At 36.9% G+C, this 18474-nt stretch overlaps 1 protein-coding gene across 2 annotated transcripts in view; it reads left to right on the top strand.

Moving 5' to 3' along the window:
• The window catches only part of LOC132560999 (heparan sulfate glucosamine 3-O-sulfotransferase 1-like), a 46589-nt gene extending 28422 nt beyond the window's left edge, over window positions 1–18167 (top strand). For both annotated transcript variants that reach the window (XM_060225714.1, XM_060225715.1), the window contains exons 2-3: window positions 15872–15940; window positions 16320–18167. In XM_060225714.1, coding sequence (XP_060081697.1) covers window positions 16338–17387 — 1050 coding nt within the window. In that variant the 5' untranslated portion in view covers window positions 15872–15940; window positions 16320–16337 and the 3' untranslated portion in view covers window positions 17388–18167. The remainder of the gene's footprint in view (window positions 1–15871; window positions 15941–16319) is intronic.
• Window positions 18168–18474: the final 307 nt, after the last annotated feature.

Here is an 18474-nt window from a genome sequence, read left to right as displayed (position 1 = left end):
AAATGTATGATAAATGTGTTCCTCCTTTAGCATTATTTGTAAAACATGCAGTTATTACGAAGGCAAGTGGCGACTAGACGGCACGATTTAATATGTATGAACTGGTCATCTGTTTTAATACAAAATCGGAAAATGATACAATAGAGAGATTATTGTCTTGTTAAAAGACGATATCAAATCTATGTTGAAGCTCATGCGTTGGCCGCAGTAGCAATTTGTAGACCACATTTCTTAGAAAATCTGTAGTCTTTTCTTCTATTTCTTTACGACACAATTGATACTAACATCTTCTTTTATTTTAAATTTTGTAGCAAATTTATCCATGTATATGTCTCTATTGAATAGCCGTGTTAGGACGTTATTACCCCAGTGTACATGTCAGACTTACAAGTAAGGGTAATATCTGTCACCAGAATACTATAAACTCAACCCTAGAACGACAAAAATTTTTACCAATGTCGACACGGCACATTTTTTTTAATAAACTTTATTGCTAAATGTTGGATTTCACTCTAAAAAGAATCTGATATTATCTATTGGGAGATAAGGCGTTAAGCTCTCACGTTTTCTTTGGATATTTTCTATCGATTTAATACAGAGCATGTCCATTTTTGCTTTTAAGCAGCTGAAAATAGTATGTTCAAGTGGAATTTCATGTGTTCGTGGCGCTATCAGCTGCTGTTCCATATTCAATACTACCTTTATATAGCCACTGGCTACAATTCAGCGCTCGCCCAGATTGTCTTGTCAAGACATCGTTCGATGAGAACCGATATTTGACGGTTCGAAGCGAAATGAGAATAAAGTGTAATTTATGATGTCACCATTACAGAGTTTTACCAAGAAAACTGTCGACATTCACCACCAAAATAAGATAATGATTTAATTTTTTACAAACATGAAATATTAGGTATCCTGTAGGGAGCAAAGTGTAAAAAAAGGAGTGGAAATGATATTATACAATTGATTAAAAGAGAAGACCTTTTTTTCTGGGTTTCAAATTCCGTTGCAGCTGCATTGACAACACGTCAAGATAACAACCTCGGTCATATGAAGTCTGATTCTTTTGGAGGAAAGTGAGATATCTTCAGAAATGTACATGGGCATGTTTGGTGGGTCATCAGGGTGAATCGACAAGGTGGTCCTATAAAGACGTGCGGGAATCCAACGGGGGCGCCCTTGTCCTCAATAAAGGACCTGTTAGGACTATGTTGTCTTATGGACCACTTTCTCTTTCACTCAAGTTTATGTTAGGATGGACATATAAGGAGGCATCTTCATTCTCACTCAAGGTCATGTTAGGATGGGGTCATATGGAGACATCCTCACTCCACTCAAGGTCAAATTAGGGCGGGAATATAGGGAGACACCCTAACTCAAGGTCATGTTAGGACGGGTCATATGGAGACATCCTCACCGTCGCTCAATGTCATGTTAGGATACGTTTATTTAGAGGCATCCTCTTTCTGAAGGTCATAGGGAGACATCCTCACCTTCACTTCGAGTCTTCTTAGGACGGGATCATAGGAAGACACCCTAACTTTCACTGAAGGTCATATTATGACGGTATCATAGGGAGACACCCTAACTTCCACTGAGGGTCATGTTAGGACGATATCATAGCGGACAGGTGTGATGCTATGTGGTCTATATAGCAAATGTTCATCACACATATAGAGTTAGATAGAGTTCTTATATATCTGTCGGAATGTAAACTGTTAGTGCATACCTTGCCCTCTCACTTTATACTTTATAGTTGACTTCGATTTTGGAGTATAAGTAAAGAGTACTCTTAATGTTCCGTACAGTGTGATTTTATGTCTAAATCACTATTAAAATGTTGATAATTTTTTTTATAGTAGGTACAATTTGCACTTTTCATTTATGTGATTCAGGAAGTGACTCAAATGATTACTTAAAATCCACTTCATGTCTGTAACCCTGAAAATTGTTATTGACAATACAGTTGTCCTTTTTTGCATATTTAAGATGATGTCAATTTACAACAAACGAGAAAAACTAGATTAAAGTTTCTGTAAAGTAAGCACATTTCAGTCACCATCAGATACATTTTAAAACGTTGACAAATTAGAAATTAACAGAGCGGAAACTGAGTCTTCTTTATTGACTAGGCATCTGGCCCATTTCAACAAGGATCTTCTGTCTGTTAAGGCTTATGAATATTGCGTCTGATGGACGTGTTTTCGCAAACTAATACTTGTCTGAATAAGTATAAACATACCGCTGCCTTTCCTTAGCGTGATGTATTCTTTATCGGTCATGTTACTTTCTCCAAATAAAAACTCTGAATATGAAGCCATCTTTACATAGCTTGTAACTTGTCCCATATTTATTGAAATATGTGGCAAATGCATATTCCCGTCTAGATTTTGACATTTTGTTTTTTCGATCACTTTGGGTTGTCATTTCACTAGCCATCTATGTTTTGAATGTTAGGCCTTTACCATTAATAGCGAGTCCTAGAAGGACGAAACAGCTGTATTATGCAGTTTAATTCATTATTTAGCTCTGCTGTATCAAGCTAAATTGTGTCTTTTGCACAACTTGCTCAAACGTAAAACATTTTGAGTGCGAAAGTGATTTGTTAAATTATTGATATTTAGATTCACTAGACATGTATTTTCTGTTGATTGTGACATCAGACTTACACAAAATACATATCTGATGTGTTTTAAAAAGTGATGTGGTAAACGGAATGTTAATGGAATGGACATAACTGGCAGGTCACTATGACCCTTCTGTGTTCGTTCTGTCATGTTGAAATACAATTTATTCAACCATGTTTCATACCACTTTGAATATGCTTCAACGTTCAAAAAAGTGCATTTTTTCTTGTACAATCCAAATGGATGTAGCAATAGATGCATTTACTTTCAATATACTCAACGGAGCCTGTGATGGTTGGTGCGAACGCACCAAGCAGAGAAACATTGTGCTGTTTCTCTCTATTGCATACGTTATGAAATTTTATCTTCCTCAATTAAATCATAAATACCTGTTTGATGTGTGGCTGTTAAATTAGCATATTTCAGCTAACGTCGAGAATAAGATGTTTGAGTATGAAACTAAACGGAGCGGAAATCACTTCTCACAGGCCAACCTCCTAATTTCAAACAACTCCGATCGTTTTAGAGATACAGGTAATTAACGAAGGTTTGATACACGTGCTTTGGCATGCCATTGACGTCTGTGAATATTGATATGCCATTGGCCAATGCTGTTTTTCTCCTTTACAATCATACCCTAAACACAAATTCAAGAAAATTTGGGCAAAATGAATATAAGATTATAATATATACTAAAAAGGACAAAGAGAAGACCAGGTGTTCCGGAAGAGAAAACGTCTTCTGCATCACCAGCTATGCAAACATTGGCCAATCCACGTAAGTAATGTCTAGAAAAAATGTATTGACATCCTCAATGTATCACATTAATTCGACACGAAATAGACATTTAACCCGCTTTCAATGACGCCATATTTTTGGTCCACCATGACAAGCATTTGAGAGCGTCAAAATGATTTGGATGGTAAAGGTATCGCCATGCTTCATGCTTATGACCACTCCTGGTTTACGTAAGACCTGGTATATACACGAAGTAGAAAGTCGAATGTGAAACATCATTTCATCGAGGTTAATTGTCGATCCTACCATTGTCTCGACAGTAAGGAAAAATCGAGATAAGCGATTAGGATTATACTAAAAGTATACCAAATTCATATATATCATCGTATTCACTGAGTGAGATTACATATCAAATTATTCACCAAGTGAGATTGAATATCAACGTATTCACTAAATGTGATTACAACACGCTGTGCAGATGATGGACGATTTGTCTGGACAACACAAAAAACTATTGGTATTCATGTCTTGATCCAAGTAAGTTAATTTACGAACGTGTTGTATCACAAACAACATAATACTGTAAATTTGTTAAGAGCAATAAACGTTTAGTCTAACATGGTATTGTTGTTTTAACAAACGTGAAACTCATCCGTTTATGAAATTGAAATTACGTTTTCTATTCCATAAATCATAGTGTTGTATCTATCGATTAAACACAACCGATGCTCCGTGGGGCTGTTTGACGGCGTGATGTTCTATATTAAAGTGGGAGTGTGTACCGTGTTCTGAAGTAAAGTTTACGTATATCTCCGTTTTGGACACGTTCGGATGAAACCTGGCATTAACAGGGCGGTTTCCATCTGCTACGGCGTCAATCCATTTATACAGAGCATTTTACCAGACACAGGCAACTTCCCTCATTACAGACGAAGCTTCTGTTACGGGTACGAGATCTGGAACCATCTTCGGTCATTATAATTGTACTGATAACGAGAGGACCTATGCCCATATGTTGTTAAAATATATCGAGATTTCGCATATTTTTGGTTAATCTTATTGTGTTGTTGCATTGGTATGTTTTGTCTGTTTTTTGGCAATATATTTTTTCTGTTGTCACGTTGGTATAATTTGTCTTGTTGGGTTGGTATATCGTGTTTTTTTTTTTTTTGGCGTTGTGATATAGTTTGTCTTTGTCTTGTGCAAAAAGTCACATGTTTGGATCCGGAAACATCCGAAAATAAATTATGCATACATTTTGTCTAATGCAGAGCCATGTTGTGGCTTTCAAATGGTCCTAAGATTAAGGTTTGGTGGTCTTGCTGTTAAGGGGTCAAGCAAGTACTTGACCTGAAATTTATCCTCGTTATAAGCCTTCGTCTCCCGCATGAGTAAAGAGCATGGTAGGTGAGTCGAGACATCTATCAGGGTAAAATCGATACATTAATCGGACGATCCTTCCCGGGAACGGAAAAGACATAGGGTCAGCAAATAGCTACTCAAACTGAAGCCTAGGACGGACTGGAGGAGTTCAATTATAGGTGATGGTGATAACGATGCCTCTTGGGCAGAGAAGTTAGAGAGTCGATCAAAAGCATTTCCCAGGCTGTTTACACATTTATTTAAAATTTAAATTGAATGTTCTCGGGGAAGATATCGGGATAGGGTTCATGACGTATGAGGTCAGCCAAAATCCTTGTATCGGTCTCAAAGGGGAAACACAGATGGTGGGTGTATAAGAACTCAGTATCTATTCTGGAAATACTGCTATACACATGCCTCTGTCATAGGTCAGTGAGAGGAATGAGGCGACAACATAGACCTACACCTATATTGGGGAAAATCAATACGTTAAGTTATGGTCTGGCCCCTTGTGGCAGGAAACTGTCAAAACCATCTCGTTGAGAGATTGAATATCGATCACACTAACGGTATAAACCAGCCGATAGGGATACTGTATGATATGAATCAGCCCTTTACAATTACCATTTGATGTCCTGGAATTCACAACGGGAAATATGTAATATAAAAGTGATATGGAAATATTCTCTTTAGAATGAATCTCTAAAATCCTTTCATAGTTTAAAATACACATGCTAGATCCTATCGCGGTTTGGAATGGCTCTGTAAGGTCCTTTCGCGGTTTAGAATGACTCTGTAAGATCCTATCGCGGTTTGGAATGGCTCTGTAAGGTCGGTTTAGAATGACTCTGTAAGATCCTTTCGCGGTTTAGAATGACAATGTGAGATCCTATCGCGGTTCAGAATGACTCTGTAAGATCTTTTCACGGTTTAGAATGACTCTGTAAGATCCTTTCGCGGTTTAGAATGACTCTGTGAGATCCTTTCGCGGTTTAGAATGACTCTGCAAGATCCTATCGCGGTTTGGAATGCTCTGTAAGGTCCTTTCGCGGTTTAGAATGACTCTGTAAGATCCTATCGCGGTTTGGAATGGCTCTGTAAGGTCCTTTCGCGGTTTAGAATGACTGTAAGATCCTTTCGCGGTTTAGAATGACTCTGTGAGATCCTATCGCGGTTTGGAATGGCTCTGTAAGGTCTTTTCGCGGTTTAGAATGATTCTGTAAGATCCTTTCGCGGTTTAGAATGACTCTGTGAGATCCTTTCGCGGTTTAGAATGACTCTGCAAGATCCTATCGCGGTTTGGAATGCTCTGTAAGGTCCTTTCGCGGTTTAGAATGACTCTGTAAGATCCTTTCGCGGTTTAGAATGACTCTGTGAGATCCTTTCGCGGTTCAGAATGACTCTGTAAGATCTTTTCGCGGTTTAGAATGACTATAAGATCTTTTCACGGTTTAGAATGACTCTGTGAGATCCTATCGCGGTTTAGAATGACTATAAGATCTATTCACGGTTTAGAATGACTCTGTAAGATCCTTTAAGAGCCAGAGGTTCTGTGTTGTGACAGGAACACCACATCTCCACGAAGTCACAGGTTCTGTGTTGTGACAGGAATACCATATCTCCACGAAGTCACAGGTTCTGTGTTGTGACAGGAATACCATATCTCCACGAAGTCACAGGTTCTGTGTTGTGACAGGAATACCATATCTCCACGAAGTCACAGATTCTGTGTTGTGACAGGAACACCACATCTCCACGAAGTCACAGATTCTGTGTTGTTACAGGAATACCACATCTCCACGAAGTCACAGATTCTGTGTTTTGACAGGAATACCATATCTCCACGAAGTCACAGATTCTGTGTTGTGACAGGAATACCATATCTCCACGAAGTCACAGATTCTGTGTTGTGACAGGAATATCATGTCTCCACGACGTCACAGGGTTCTGTCCTTTTGACAGAAATACCTACATGTATAAAATGTATACTATTCACTCCCTGCTAAAATTTCACCTTTAACTAAGCAGTAACGACTGGGTTGTCCGCTGTCAGTATAATGTGACAGGGTCGGGTGTCATCCTACCTTGTCCTGGTTATAAAATTTCAGTATGACGGTTTTAAGATTGCACAAAAAAAAATCACAAGAGTGAATTACACCTTTAAATACAAATAAAGAACTAGATTGAGTATAACTAAATAATTAATTCAACTGCATCGTATAGTCATCTAGAGATGATCAGGGATTAAGTAGTTGAAGTTTTGGAGATGACTGAAGAAACAAAATAGATGTCAGAGACCAGATAGGGAGATGCACTCATCCCGCAATTCAATAAATTTCATTATTTTCAATATTGAACATTTCAAACTGTGTCAGATCCATGTGTAATTTCTAAGAGCGCCCCTTATTGTTGCTATTATACGTGGATATTGTCATTATAAAGTCATTGGTGTGAAGGGGAAGGAAAACTCTAAAACATATCTGAAGATAATTGTACAGTAATCGTCGTCAGTTTGTAACAAAAATATACAAATAACCCTGTCATAAACAGTCGCATGGAATACATCTCCTACTTACACATTCAGTATAACTTCGTTAACGACAAAATGTCATATTCAGGTATTTTGGGGTTTTTAACTTTGAAAGTGAATGGCGCCCCACTGTTTAACAACTGTGATAACTTGGCAAACCTTTTATGTAAATATAACTCAGAGAAGCGCTTAAAGCAGACATAAGAATCTATTTCTGTATTATAAAATTGTGGAATTTGAAAGTTCAGCTTGTATAATGACTACATGTTCATACGACTTTCGGTCTGTGAACTTTATTGCTTAGTGGTGTATTGGGTTCGCTGGCGTCAAATTCGGCAAACCAAGAGCTGGAATGATCGCTCGGGATAATGACAGAGGAGTGTGTAGCTTGAAGTCTGGATTTTGACGGAGAGCATAATTTTGTCTTGTTGAAGGTTGAGGAAGGTTGTAATTCGCAATTGGGGAATCTTTTTTATATCGAAGGATGTCAATCATTGAAGGTAGTTTCATTTGGATGGTGGTAAGGAGAGTTTTTAATTCATTGATAGTGTCGTATCGGAGGTTGATAGGGAAGGTATTGTAGGACAGACTGTGATTCAATAAAAACGTACAGATGGCAGCTAGGAACAAGTTTTTGTTAAGGACCAGGATTGAAGGATACACTGTAAATTGCAGGAATGCTTAGATCAAGAGATTGTAGATAAGTTAAGATATAAGATAAAGAAAGATATGAGCGAGGCTAAGAGTGAAAGGTTCATACCTTGGCTGGATAAAAGAAGTATCTTAATGATAGAAAGGTTTCAATTAAAAGGAAACGATATTGTATCCTGGCATAGTTAATCGAAATGTAAGGAAGTAGTTCTAGGTGATATTGTGACAATGAGAGAAGTAGAACTAAAAACTTAGATCATCATGATTAAATTTGAAAACATTCTTATTTACATTCACGGTTTGATGTGCAAATTTCTTTATCATGCGTAGTTGACCCGTCTTTCATTTTGGGAACGTGACATTACCCGGGCATTGATGAAAGAGAATGCGCTTATCCTTTGAGAACAAATTTTCTTAATTACCATATACATTCAATAGTTAATTTTTCCTTTGTTTATATTTTTGAAATAAGTCGATTAGTACAATGAATAATGATTTCTTTTAAAATGATTAGTACAATGAAATTTTAAACAAAACTGATATAAACATATACATTTTTAATTTTTCCTTTGTTTATATTTTTGAAATAAGTCGATTAGTACAATGAATAATGATTTCTTTTTTTAAAATGTAGTAAGGAGTAGCCAGCTTTTCAATGAAAATAGAGCTACATCTTTCTGAAATTTTAAACAAAACTTGCATATAAACAACAGAAACAAAGATTCTAAATCCCAAAACTTACTCTTCAATAATGATTCTGACCTAGTCTCTTGATCACTACAAAGTAGATAGATTACTCGACAATATTTACATGTCAGGTACTGTTGATAAAGAATTAGACGCTTACCCTTCAGGAACTCCTGGTTATACCCATTTTGCAATGGTTTCTGTGTAAAAGTTTCTTTTGTTACTGTTTTGCGCTCGTTCAATGAATGTTGAGTTTGGATCGAAGGTTTGGTTAAAATGTGTGTAACATCTTCTTACTTTTATGTTGAAATAAAACGTTCCGGATAAAATAGACAATTCTATTCGTGGTTTATGCTATTTTGTCTACGATTCGGGAAGTTTCTTCTCAGAATGACAATACAGCTAGAAGTGTTGAAAGAACTTAACTGCTCCACTACTTTCTCAACAGTTGTCGGACAAGAGAGTGGTTGATCATGTTCTGTATCGATACCAGGGTGTGAATGTGTGGCACGCTCAGCCTATGTTAGGACGATGAATTTAGACAGCTGTAATACATTTTGGCACATCTTGTCCACGTTACCTTATATTTGACACGTTATGTCTCGAAATATACCTCGCCATCGTTATAACCAATTGTCCTATGTACATTCTGTCACGGAGAAGCGATGTAAAAAGGCTTCAAATCAACGGTACTATGGCTCATTGCCAAGGAGGACGAAACGACGGAAGTAGCATCCAATCCATTTTCAACAATTACCGATTTTAAATGAGGTTCATAAACACCTGCAATGACGACCCACTTCTGGGAGTTGATTAGCTGTTTCAACAGTCACATATTTTAATACTGAGTATTAAACTGAACTGAAACATAATGTCCCCATTTGATCTCTTTTGTTTTAAAGTTGAAATATCCGTCTAAGGGTCGTCATATGTTCTCGAGTTTTACTGTATTTACACTCAAAATGAGAACGTTTACTTTGATTAGCAGTCTGGCATACTGTACTTAATATTAGAGACCGTTGGTCTGTCAGCTATTACAGTACGCGAAGGCGGTTCCGAACGGAGGCAGATTCTGTGTAATTACAACACATCAAAGGAAGAGGTAGTTGTTGAAGGACTTGGATTCTAATTACAAGCAGCCGACAGTAAAAGTTGCCCTACGTATTCTTCATTTCATACAGCGGAACTGCTTGTTGATGTATGTACAGTGTAGCTCAACGCTACAGTTAGTGATGTAGTTAAAAGTATATTAAATATCACAATTAGTATCAACACGTGATAGTGATGGGAAGTAACATAGTACCGGAAATGGCAACAAAAACTATCTGGTGCAGTCGTGAAAGGTAAATAATATATTAAATATTACAATTAGTATTTATACCTGATTGTGATGAGAACTAACATGGTAGCGTATATGGCAACAATGTACTGACTGGTGCAGTCGTGAGAGGTAAATCCATGCATTTGTCAATTGTATTTACCATGAAATCGAACTTTTAGGTAAAGTTGTATAATTTTTAAGCTAGAAAAGTTATTGGAAATATTTCATTGCATGTTTATCTGCCTCCTCTAAACTGCTAGCGTGTTCGTTTTCAATGCGATTGGGTTAATTTTAATATGTTTTGTCAAAAGGTAGTGACTCCTAAAATTAATTGTTGTTTATTGTGCTTCAGGACAGTAAAGACACTTAAACTGTTTCCTGGAGTCAGATATATTTTACGTCATCAACATCAAAGGGTTGTCGAGGGTCTCTTTTCATATATCAACCTCTGACAGATTGATAAATTATCTCTATCGTTTGTTACGAAAGTGTTTTGCTCGTTAAATCTTCACAATTGTTGTGAACATGTTATTGGACAATTTAATCGACAATTATAACATACGTTATGTCTTTATGGAAAACACGTCCCTTCGGATAAGTTGTGGCATGCACTCTTACTAATCATGCATTCACTGTTTTTTTTCTTTTTTTTTCTTTAATCACACAGGAAAAGGTTGAGCGATCAACTTCCGCTCTCGGTATCCTTAATCAGAAACACAATTTGTTTTTAATTGTTCATGTTTAGAAACGTTTACAAATAGGTAGAAACATGGCGGGAAGTATTGTTTGTGTATATGGCATGCGTCCAGTGCGAGGCACTTTCTTCTCAAACATGGGTCTGTGTTATATCTGCTGTGCTGACAGACGCCGTGTTTACACACCGGACATTGATAAAAACGGTGTGGCGGACATTCCTACGTTTTTTTGGATGTGAACTTCGTAAATTCAGACCGCTAACCGAGGTTTGGAAAGGTATATATCACCTTTAGTATGTGCTTGTGTGAATAGGAAGCATTGACATCGTTAAATTTTTTAACGTGTTTCCTCAGTTTCTGGTAGAACGGTGGCTTTTTATCATCATTAATTCAGTGCTGTAGTAATAGTGATATATTATTAAAACTGCATTCATCTCGTATTTCTAGGATATTCCCCAGGTGTTAATTACTTGTGATTAACGCGGTAAAATTGTTGTCTGTTAAATTTTATATCGATTTAAAATCGAAAATTGTGTTTATAACTATTGTTTTAAGATGAAATATTCATCGACCGAACAACGAACAAACAATGAATATACAACAAATACTGTGAACATACAGTAGTGTATAAAGACACGGTAATATGTGCAGTCCAATCTCGTTATCTCGAACTCTTATCATTCGAAGACCTTTTACAATTCGAAGTATTTAGTTGGTCATGGCCAAACTTTACGCTTACAATTATATCTTCCTTAACTCAATTAATCGGATAACTCGAAGTTTCCCCTACGGTCCCGCCGACCTCGAGATAACGAGGTTCAACCGAAAGTTATAAAAAATCATTTATGTAATTAACTTCACAATTAAATAATACATTATGATGAGGAAAATATGCATCTTATGTTTCAACTATATAAATCTTGACGTTATTTTATTAGAAAAAAAAATTTTAAAGTGGCCACAATGAAGAATTACACTAGTTTATGTATTAATCATGTTAAATATGACCTTGTCTTGTATTATTTAGTATTTTTAAAGGTAAAGGTCAATTGTTAAGACCGACTTTAATCCTCAAAACGGAAAACGTTCCCAACGTAGGAAGTGGTTATAAGGTTGTTTATTAGAAAAACAACAAGAAATATCAACATGTCAACACAATTATAATCCAAATTCAAATTTAATAAAACTAGAGCAAAGTATGAACAAAAGAAAGGTTTACATGGAGACATCTGAAAAAGTACCAGGAAGATAAGACCAGGTGTTCCGGAAGAGTCTTCTGTTTCATTTTTGACTCTCTTAGCATCTTTCATGATTATGCAAAATTAGAATTTCAGTCAGTATAGTCAGATAATAGATTGAACTTCGTTATACATCTCTTTTGTCGTTCTAGGAATAAGGGTTTTAATTTTGAAATTGAGAGGCGACTACAGAAAATCACAACTGAACGAAAGAAATATCTAATTTTAGGAGAGAGATGCACGAAACCATGTAAACATACGTTTATTTTCGTCAAAGTTCAAGTAATATCACTGCAGTTGTTTGGAGGCAATATGCGAGGGTCAAGGTCGTAAAGCGAGACATTGACACGTGCAAGTGAAATACCATTCATGATATGAGAAATGCCTGACTGTAGTCATTAGACACTTACAAAAATGTTCTCTGGAAAATAAATATTGTCTATTTTACACGTCAAATAAGGAAAAGTATACCAGTTACAGTCGACCATCTGTAACAACCAAGAAACGTTAGCTGTCAAAAGTAGTTTAAAATGATACATGTTCGCAAGATGTTAAAGCTAGTTTTGAAAGAAAACCAAACCGTCGTGAAAATGGTGAGGATGGATTTCGGGATGTGTGGGCGACGGTTTATATGAATTATGATTCTTTAGGGAGTTATTGCGATGTGAAATACTGAACAGACTCGTTCTGATGTAGTCGTATGCAGACTAATCCGTTTAGTGATACTAGAGAGTATTAGAGATTTTAGTCAGAAGAGTGTTTGTTTCAACTCTTTCATACAAGCATGTTTTACGCATTCTTTTACATGTCAGATTATCCGAAGTTTTTTGTTGTTAAAAAATTGACGCAGTTAAGACAGAGGATTTCTGAATCGGAAGACATTTTTTCGCTTTTCCTAGTCATTCGGTATAATCGGATACCGCTTTAAAAGTCTTTTACATGAAAACAATCTTTACATTCCGTGGAGCATTTCTCATTTCACGTTGCTTTCTTTAATATCAAAAGTGTAATGCACGTTCATCGTGAGGCCTCGTAGTTTGGGTTGTACAGCCATATGTTTTTATCCTATCAACACATCAGCCGGTTCGCTAATTGATAAAAAAAACACCGACAGGGGGTGCCACCTGTACCGAGCTGTACAAATAGCTTACGCGTGTCTGCGTGTGCGTTGCGCGTTTCTGGTACGATATCTATGAGTATATGATCGGTCCTGCCGCTATAGTTATCTCTGTGTGTTTCACCTTTAAGTCAATTAAGGGTTTACTCTTTTCTTGGAAGACAACGTGACTTTTTTTAGCTGATTTTATTTCAAAATTGTCACGAGTGTGAAAAAACAGTAGGGTACAAGTACACTAGTGTAGATGTAATTGCTTGGGAAGTTAGTCTGTGACTTCTTTCACAAGGTATTTGCATTTCTACAAGAGATGTATATACCGGTAATAATACCGTAGAGCCCTTTAGGTCAGGTCGGATGGCTTCTAGTTAAGATCTGTCGTATTCATGTGGTTGATAAGGGGAGGCCACTCATTGAAGTGGGCCCTCTGTATGATCATGGATTTTCTTCCGTGTCATCAAGCAATGGTCTTACTTCCCTAGTCAAATCAATTCAGTTATTTTTCTTTCTCTTTTTTTCTGCTCTTTCTTCCTGTACTTTGTTTTACAAACTCGGTGTCGCCCATGATACCTGTTCTTATATGACAGATAGAACATTGAACTTGGCACAATCAAACTTAGTCATATATCGTTGTTTGTCGAATGAATAAGTTTTTATTTTACTCAACACTAAAATAAGTGTTACTTTTCACAATGCCTGATTTGATTTTCCTGTTACTTTATCCATTCCGATTTAGATGTAGCCCGTTTGTCTCGTGACGAACAAAACACGTGAAAATCTTATACCTCTCCACATCGTATTTAAACACCAAACGTTTTACAAGGCGTTGGATTGGTATGCGGAAATAGTTAATTCTGCTTCAAGACCTCTTAGTGAAGATCTGTCGTATTTCATGTGGAATTGATAACCTTTACCTCGGGGAGGCCACTCATTGAAGTGGGCCCTCTGTATGATCACTCAACACAAAAATAAGTGTTACTTTTCACATTGCCAGATTGGATTTTCCTGTTACTTTATCCATTCCGATTTAGATGTAGCCCGTTTGTCTCGTGACGAACAAAACACGTGAAAATCTCATACCTCTCCACATCGCATTTAAACACCAAACGTTTTACAAGGCGTTGGATTGGTATGCGGAAATAGTTAATTCTGCTACAGTTCAAGACCTCTTATTTCGTCTCGTGCGGTAACTCCGCATGTCATGTTGAAAATCATGGCACGGTTCACAAAATTCCGTTCCAGTTGAATTGCAGTACACCTTTACCTCGCGGTTTGGTAGTGTAATACCTTTGTGCAAGCTCTTAACTTACGTTTTGTGAGTGTGTATTACCTATGTGAGAGCCCTGACTAACGATGTGATAGTGTATTTATTACCTATGTGAGAGTCTTGACTAACGATATGATAGTGTATTACCTATGTGAGAGCCCTGACTAACGATATGGTAGTGTATTACCTATGTGAGAGTCCTGACTAACGATATGGTAGTGTATTACCTATGTGAGAGTCCTGACTAACGATATGATAGTGTATTACCTATGTGAGAGTCCTGACTAACGATATGGTAGTGTATTACCTATGTGAGAGCCCTGACTAACGATATGGTAGTGTATTACCTATGTGAGAGCCCTGACTAACGATATGGTAACGGTTTTGTTGGGTACATGTATATGTAATAGTTTGTAAGAGCTCTATTTTCCGATGCTGGCGAGACAGGATGTGAGATGTGATGTAGCTACTGGGATTTTTTTTTCAGTAAATGAGCTCTATTAACTTAAGTGATAAAATTCCATTTTCATCCTTTCCTGATAATGTATCATATTAAGATTTGCTATAACGAGTGTTTTATCTGTATGAACATCAAATTATTGGCCGCGCGTGATAAAAGCTCCCGACATGTTACACTTAATATAGACATAAGATTAATCAAAATTGAGGTCAAGCGTTTTTGTCATGGAATTAGGCTACCATCTCTTGAGTCGAACATGAAATTATGTTAAAAAATCAATGCAACACACAAAATATATCAGGGTCTTTTTCGGTATCATCGTATACGTTTGTGTCGTAACGTATTTACAAAATCGCTTCACAAATCAAATACACATCAGTATCTCGATCGATGTCCGCAGCTTCATCCCATCCACTCCGTGGACAATACGCCTAGTGAAGACATACGGACCGATAGTAGTCAACCATAATTCCATTACATATCTATTGTTGTGGTAACTGAATCGTTACATCATTCTTTGGTGTAGCCGTATCACCGCCTCTGTCTGTCACTCTTAAAGCTCGCTACAGTACGCAACATTGTTGACACGTACAATTCCTCTCGTGTTAGAACGTTACAGATGTATGGAAGTAAAATTGTTTAAAGTTTAAAAAAAAAAAAAAAAACGGCGTTCAAAGAAATAAGAAGAGGAAGCAGGTAATGGCACACTTCATTATCATGTTAATTCTTCTCTACCCGTGTCTGATTATCAGTTTCCGTGGAACCTGGGGCCGATTTATGATCATGTATAGAACTGGAATACGTTGAAAGTTTTGGTTGTGTTTCGGGATTATTCATAATTCCTTGTATCTCTTAGAGGAATAAGGTTGTAGGTCTGCAAGTGATTTCCCACAGGGACGCACGCCTCGCAAAATGGATTAATTCGCCTGCTTATCGAGTCATTTCTTCGTCTTTAGTACATTGATTTCTGATCTGAAAAACGGATCCTATGAAACCTTCCATAGAGCATTGAATGGGCGCAACAAGATATATCAAGGGGAATAACTCTCACGCATATAATATCTTTCCGCCTGGTTAGTGCCTTGGTGAGAAGATACACCTACGTGTGCTGTGCTACGTGTATGTGTGTAGTGGGTTTTTTCTACAGATATTGAATTTCTGATCGTTTTATGTGTTGACAGGTTTGTGGACTGATCAGTTCGGGAAACGGTGTCTAGACGAACAACCCACAGAGGGACAGCTCCACCACTGTAAGTGCTGTTATTGTCTGTAAATGTCAGTCTGTGTGATGAAGAGGAAAGTGTGTGTCCAGTAACCTCCTTAATCCCAACACAAGTGTACACTAATACATTTGCTGGTCGTTGATAGCTCCTCTGCCTGTTAATCTTCTGATAATATTGTATTCAGTAGTCAAATAATATATTCATCAAATTGACAGTTCGCTAGTGACACGTTCAATGAGCTATTGCATGTATCTTCACTTCTTTTCGTTTCCAATTGTCCATATACATATATATATATATATATATATATGCAAGTTTTAATACTCTCTTTAACATAGTTTGCTTATATAAAACTGTGTATTTCATTTCCAAAATGTTGAAAATCAATTCTTTTATTTTCCCACAGAATCGGAGAAGTGTTAAGATGATCATGACATCAAAAGACAAAGTAAGCTTACTCTACGATACAGAAAAGGGGATGTATTTATCAAGTAGCGCGTGCTGTCGTAAACTGTCTCGATACAAGACATTAGCATGTTTATTTGTTGTCATTGTTGCTACAATACTGATAACATCAGCATGTATTTCCGATAAATTTTTATGGCGCGAACACGCGTGTGAACTGACACCGTTAGCGCCACCTAAAGAATATGTATCAATGTGTAGTAAACTGAAGGACGGAAATCCTCGGAAGAAACTGCCTGAAGCTCTTATTATCGGGGTACGGAAGGCAGGAACAGGGGCCATGCGTTTTTATCTGGACATGCACCCTTACGTGGAAATTGCAAATGCAGAAATCAATTTCTTTGATTTCGAGTATCAGAATGGGATTGAATGGTATAAAAATCAGTTGCCCATGGCATTACCAGGTCAATTAACCATGGAAAAAACAAGTAATTATTTCCATAACAAAAAAACTATAAACCGGATTTATAACATGAGTTCAAATATCAAACTGATTGTGGTTGTCCGGGAGCCGATCGAGCGGTCAGTTTCCGATTATCTCCAACGAAAGCTGAAGGTGAGCGACAAAGATGACGTCACTTATCCAGCGTTTGAGGAATTTGTGATAGATCAGGACACGGGAGAGGTGGATGGTTCTGAAAAGATCATCACGCCTTCTATTTATCACAAACACGTTGTTAAATGGCTCAAATACTTTCCTTTGGAAAACATGCATTTCGTGGATGGGGGTAATTTGATTCTTCATCCGTACGAGGAGGTGAAGAAAGTGGAGCGTTTTCTTGGAATACCCCATTGCTTGACGCAAGATAAATTTGTATTCAGCTCAACCAAGGGGTTCTACTGCGTAAAAAAGAACAAAGGTCACAGAGAAGAGACAAAGTGTCTGCCTGAAACCAAGGGCAGGCCCCATCCGCCTATCGACCCAGAGGTTATGCAAAAGCTGAAAATTTTCTTTAAACCATTGAACCAGAGGTTTTACAGAGCGATTGGCCGGTCTTTTAATTGGTGAATATTTCTGATGTTATTCTTCAACAGGCAGCTCTTCCATTTGTGATCCTAAACATGTTTTTTGTGTTTAAATGTAGTTATATGGTATATGATAGCAGTGTGATGGTGAGTCAATACCTACTTAACAACGTATACGAGCGAATGATTTCACTTCCGTGAGGAAAAAACTTTGTGCGTCAAGAGCTTCACCTACTTTGTTGATGTGTTTACAAATACGGTCAGTGTATTGGACATTGTATATGAGTCCTGTGTTTAAGGCTAAATGGCTTTATGTGTTGTGTAATACCCATCATATGTTAAATTTCTATTTTTATAAATTTCCGCTACATGTATATTTTGGTCACTGCAGTGATCAAACCATATACGCACTCTGAAGTCAATAATTAACGTACAGTTAACATATTGCCATTCGAAATGTTACAAACCTGACATAGTCTATGTGATATGAAACTGTTAAAAGTATTCGGTTTTGAAAGGATTTTGCTTTTTACTTTAAAATGGAAACTGAATTTTTATTTCAATCAATAGAAAACTAAAACTGGCTTGTACGTTTCAGTCCCCCTACTAGAAATGTTCTTGCATATAGAAAATCGAACAGATCTTTAATCTATAACATTACATTGACTCTCATCTCAGCTTTATCAAAATCTGCATTCGATTTGGTTATTCATGTATAGGGGCTTGGTTTTGTTAAACTGACGTATTTAGGAACATTTCATACAAGGCCTTATATATATATTCGGTAGTGTCATTCGTTTTCATCGTTCACACATTCCATTTTCAGTGTAGTATTCGATATAATAGAGAAAATATATCATTTCATGATCATTTCCATTTTTCGTCGTTTATACCTTTTGGTTTTAAATACATTCCATATCGATTGATCAATTCAACCGAGTAAAAAGTATGTTTCATAAATCGAATTTTTCATGTACATGATGCTTTATAAAACTTCTGGTACCATTTTAGAGTTCAAACATTGAATTGTTTATGTTTGAGGAAAACTGTTTTGAAAAAGTTTGGTATCATCTGTTTTGTTAGCTGACGATATTTAATGTTGTCTGTTTCGTGAGCTGACGATGTCTATC

Source organism: Ylistrum balloti, unplaced genomic scaffold (assembly GCF_031769215.1).
Source record: "Ylistrum balloti isolate Yb309-2 unplaced genomic scaffold, AGI_CSIRO_Ybal_v1 Utg371134, whole genome shotgun sequence".
In the NCBI taxonomy this organism is placed as follows: Eukaryota; Metazoa; Mollusca; class Bivalvia; order Pectinida; family Pectinidae; genus Ylistrum; species Ylistrum balloti.
The sequence above is the reverse complement of the archived record's forward strand: the minus strand, read 5'-3'. Positions and strand labels throughout refer to the sequence as shown.